Raw genomic sequence first — 4,215 nt, 5'->3', positions numbered from 1 at the left:
CTGGTGGCACATCTCACCCCTCTGGTGGCACATCTCACCCTCCTGGTGGCACAGCTCATCCCTATGATGACACATCTCACCCCCCTGGTGATGCAGGGCCTAATTCTGGATGCTCTGACTGGGAGCAGCCAAACCCAAGTCAGGAACGGGCACGGAAAATCCAAAGTGAAACTTTTGCTTCCAATTTTGAAAGCTGTGAGAAGCCAGAGCCTCTTCTGAAGGACAAACCCACCCAAAGCCCCCGTCCTGCACCCAGGGCAGAGCCACCACACCATTCCAGGTGCAAAGATTTCCCAGGAAAAGCTGCTAAACTGAAGAAATTTGATTTTCCCACTCATCCAAACACTCCTCTGCTCCACTCTGGTTGGAGATGATAAAATATTCCTGCCTAGCAAATCGAATTCTGAGCAAACCAAGGGAGACTGGGATCAGATGGAGGTGATCAAATTATCTGCAATGTATCAATAAATCCCATTTGAGTCCCTGTGTTTCTCACTGRGCCTTTGCAGGATTCTCATTGTCTGTTCCCAGAATATTTTCAATATTCTCCTTACAACCYTTTGGTGGAGGCAAACAATGAATATGGTAATTTACCACCCAGGCATTGCAAAAATGGCTTTTCCAGGAACCGAGCCTAAAAAAGTGAGTGTGGGAGAGAGGGAGGGAGAGAGAGAGAGAGAGACAGGGGGCAAAGAAGAATAACAAGTGCTGAGATCTGCTGAAAGCCTTTTTCTTCCTCATGAAACAGCAGCTAAGGCTGGACACTTCTCCTCCTCTGCTTTTCTGGGTCAGCCCTCACGGCAGAGCTGCTGGAGTTCAGTGATTTGGACAACAGGGTTTGACCTTTGGGGTTCAGTTTTTGTGGCAGCCTCTCCATCCCTCCAGACACACCCTGGCCCTGCAGCAGCTGCTGGAAAACCTCAGAGCAGAAACCTTAAAAATAACCCCCCTGAGAGAGCAAATCCTGGCACATCCCCTTCCCTGCTTGCTGCTCAGGAATCTCTGCCTGGATCCCAAATGTCAGCCCTGGCTAAGCCATGGATTGGGAGAATTGTGGATTTCCAGCAGGCAAATTGAGGCCACTTCTGCTCAATCCTTCATTTTCCCTTCCTACAMCATTCTCTGTGAGCAAAGGTTTAGCCCTAGGCTTTTCCAGGAGCAGGGGCAGGGAATGATGCTCTGATGCACTACAACCTGTCTGCCAGGATTAGAAACCCCCAAAACATGGTACTGCTCCYAAACTGTGCCATTAGTGCAAAGATTTCCCAGGAAAAGGTGCTGAACTGAAATAATTTGATTTTCCCACCCATCCAAACATTCCTCTGCTCCACTTGGGTTGGAGATCACTAAATATTCCTGCCTGGCAAATCAAATTCTGAGCACAACCAAGAGAGACTGGGAACAGCTGGGGTGATCAAAATATCTGCCAGCTTTGCCAGATTGAGTTCTGGGTGCCTGGCAATGMTCAGGAGAAGCCCATTACCCTGGAAGATGATGGATCAGGAGCAGGAATTTGGGAGCTGCTCCCGAGGGAGGGAGGAGAGGCAGCCCTGGGCAGCTTTTGCTGCTCACTGGAAATACTCACAGATGCCCTGCAGAACCCATTTGGGCTTGTTCTGCCACCAGACCCCGAARAAGTAAATGGGGATCCCACTGAGGATGATGGCAAAGCCGATGCCACACTCCTTGGGTGTCATCCAGAAGGACACAGCGATGAGGAACAGGCAGGCCAGGATGAAGAAGATGGGCAGGCAGATGTTCACCTGAGCAGGGAGAGKGGAACACGTTAGGGGAAGGCTGCAAGGAATTCATCCATGGGAATGAGGGAATTATTGTCCCACCATGGCCAAGAGCCTCCCTCACATCCTTTTGGAGCTCAGAGCCATCATCCACAGCTCCTTCTCCAATCATCTGCACCAGCAGAGGCACAGCACAGGCTGGGGGTGATTCCCAGGGCACTCCCACCCACCAGAGCAGCCCAGATTTGAGAARAAAAMCCCMAAAAACWRARKGAACACCCRGCACAGATTCCTTTTGGGAMGGYRCCRAGCCAGGCCTGTGGATTTRTTTCCCYRTGGGTGCTGCTGCCTGGCAGCGCCCCGAGAGCCGTGRGATGAGGGAAAAGCAGCCTTGGGGGAGGCAGCAGGGGCTGACAGGATCTTGGCCTCCCCCCAGATGGGCCACGGGGCTGCCAAGCTGGCCAAGGACAGCGGGGACACAGCTCTGGGCATGGGGCCGGCGGCTTTAGGGGACTATTTTAGGGGAATTCCAGGGTGGGACAGAGCGTTACAGGCTGGGATTTGTCCTGGGGAGGAGCGATGCCACCACCACCACCACACCCTGTCCCTGTCACCCAGTGCGCTGTCCCCAGGCTGTGCTGTCCCCTCCTGGCAGCAGGGACACCCCCTGTAGCATTTCCCTGCAATGCCAGCCCCTTTTCCATGCAGGAGCAGCAGCTGGGAGGGACCCCTGGCACCGAGAGGGACCCCTGGCACCGGGAGGGACCCCTGGCACTGGGAGGGACCCCTGGCACCGGGAGGGACCCCTGGCAGTGCCCTCACCTTGATGGGCCGCTCCAGCTCGGGTTTCTTGTAGCGCAGCCACATCATGCCGATGATGGCCAGGGCCACGCAGAGCCAGTTGAAGAAGCTGAAGAAGTTGATGACTGAGAAGATGTTGTTGGAGAAGGCATAGAGCAGGGTCATGACACACTGAGTGCAGGGAAAAGGCCATTAGGAAAGGGAGCAGGCAGCACCACCCACATCACAACACTAAACGGGGGCATTTTAAACTACTGCCACCAAAGGGTTATTTCTGACTCATTTAAGCTGTTTTCAAATGGTGCCTGGAACCATTTCATGGGATCATGGAATGGTTTGGGTTGGAAGGACCTTAARGCTTRAAGGACCTCTGTTWCCAACCCCATCTTTCCACCATCCCAGGGTGCTCCAAGCCCCGTCCAGCCCGGCCTYGGGCACTGCCAGGGATGGGGAGGATCAGGACAGRACAATGAGGATGTCAGGGGAAGGGTCCATGTCCCGTAGCCATGCAGGGATGGCTGTGACTCCCACCATTCATTCCCAGGTGACCCCAGCCCTGCTCCATCCCCCAGCCCCGGGGCTTTACCGTGAACACCAGGGACGGCACCGGGGTCAGGAGGCGCGGGTGGATCATGGACAGGATGGAAGGCAAGTGCCCCTCCCGGGATCCCACGAAGAACAGCCTGGGAGGGGACACAGGAGGGGACAGTGTCACCAGAGCCCTGCAGGGCTCCGTGCTCAGCACAGAACCAGCCCTGAGGCAGCAGGGATGGAGCAGCAGGGCCTGCCCAGGGAGCTGGAGTGGCCAAGGAGCGCAGCAAGGCTGGATCTGTCYCTGCTCCCTGTCCTCAGACAGCCCAGGCTGAACCATCTCGGTCCTGCCCAGCCCTTCTCCCTTCCCGAGGGATTCTCGTCCYTGCAGTTTCCCAACTTTCTGCTTTTCATTAAAGCCACTTTCTCATCATCCCCAGCCCCGAGCCTGTGTCTGCTTCTGGTTTGCTGACCTCACCAGGACTCTGCCCGAGGAACAGAACATCAAGACCACTGAAAGGTCGCYTTTAATCCGGTTTTAAAGTCTGACTTTGTCTTCCTGCCTTCCCACATGGCCTGCAGGCCCTCCAGACTTTGTGTCTGSCCACAGCCACCCTCCAGAGGAGAACTCTAAAGGAAGGGGAATTGAGCACAGCTTTTAAACAAAACCCCACAGGACTGAGCAARGAACCTACCGGGAAGAAGTGAAGAGAGATCCATTGACAGAGCCAAAGCAYGACAGCCCCACAAAGACAGGGATGATCCAGGACATCACACCCAGGTGGTAGTTCCCAAAATCCTACAAAGAGACACATTTCATACTCAGATTATCCCAAAGAACTCAGAGCTGAGTATCTGGAAAAATCTCAGCAAATGGCACAGCTCAGGGCTGAAGCTGTGACGGAATTTGCTGTATTCCCACAAGTTTGCCATGTTCCCACGTGCTGCTGCTCTTCCCCAAAGAAGCTGATTGTGGAATCACTGGAATGCATCAGCAGCCAGCCTTCCCTGGGGACTGGGACACAGCACTGATCCCAACAGCTCTGAGAGCTCAGAGCTGAGCTGAAACCGTGAGGAAACTCAGGCTGCAGCTGCTGCCAAGAGCTGAGTCAGGAGCTGGGACATGGCCTGGGGACAGGAGATG

The 4,215-nt window shown here is 54.5% G+C and overlaps 1 protein-coding gene across 1 annotated transcript in view; it reads right to left on the bottom strand.

Annotated features, from left to right (window-relative positions):
* The window catches only part of SLC7A5 (solute carrier family 7 member 5), a 31,556-nt gene that overhangs the window by 5,912 nt on the left and 21,429 nt on the right, over positions 1–4,215 (bottom strand). Inside the window, exons 6-9 of the mRNA XM_057382936.1 lie at positions 3,767–3,870; positions 3,127–3,223; positions 2,562–2,711; positions 1,586–1,763 (exon numbers count right to left, since the gene is read on the bottom strand). Of these exons, the coding sequence (XP_057238919.1) occupies positions 1,586–1,763; positions 2,562–2,711; positions 3,127–3,223; positions 3,767–3,870 (529 nt within the window). The remainder of the gene's footprint in view (positions 1–1,585; positions 1,764–2,561; positions 2,712–3,126; positions 3,224–3,766; positions 3,871–4,215) is intronic.

The sequence above is a fragment of the Malurus melanocephalus genome, unplaced genomic scaffold (genome assembly GCF_030028575.1).
Source record: "Malurus melanocephalus ecotype Western Australia unplaced genomic scaffold, MMel_1.1 scaffold_593, whole genome shotgun sequence".
Taxonomy (NCBI): domain Eukaryota; kingdom Metazoa; phylum Chordata; class Aves; order Passeriformes; family Maluridae; genus Malurus; species Malurus melanocephalus.
The sequence above is the reverse complement of the archived record's forward strand: the minus strand, read 5'-3'. Positions and strand labels throughout refer to the sequence as shown.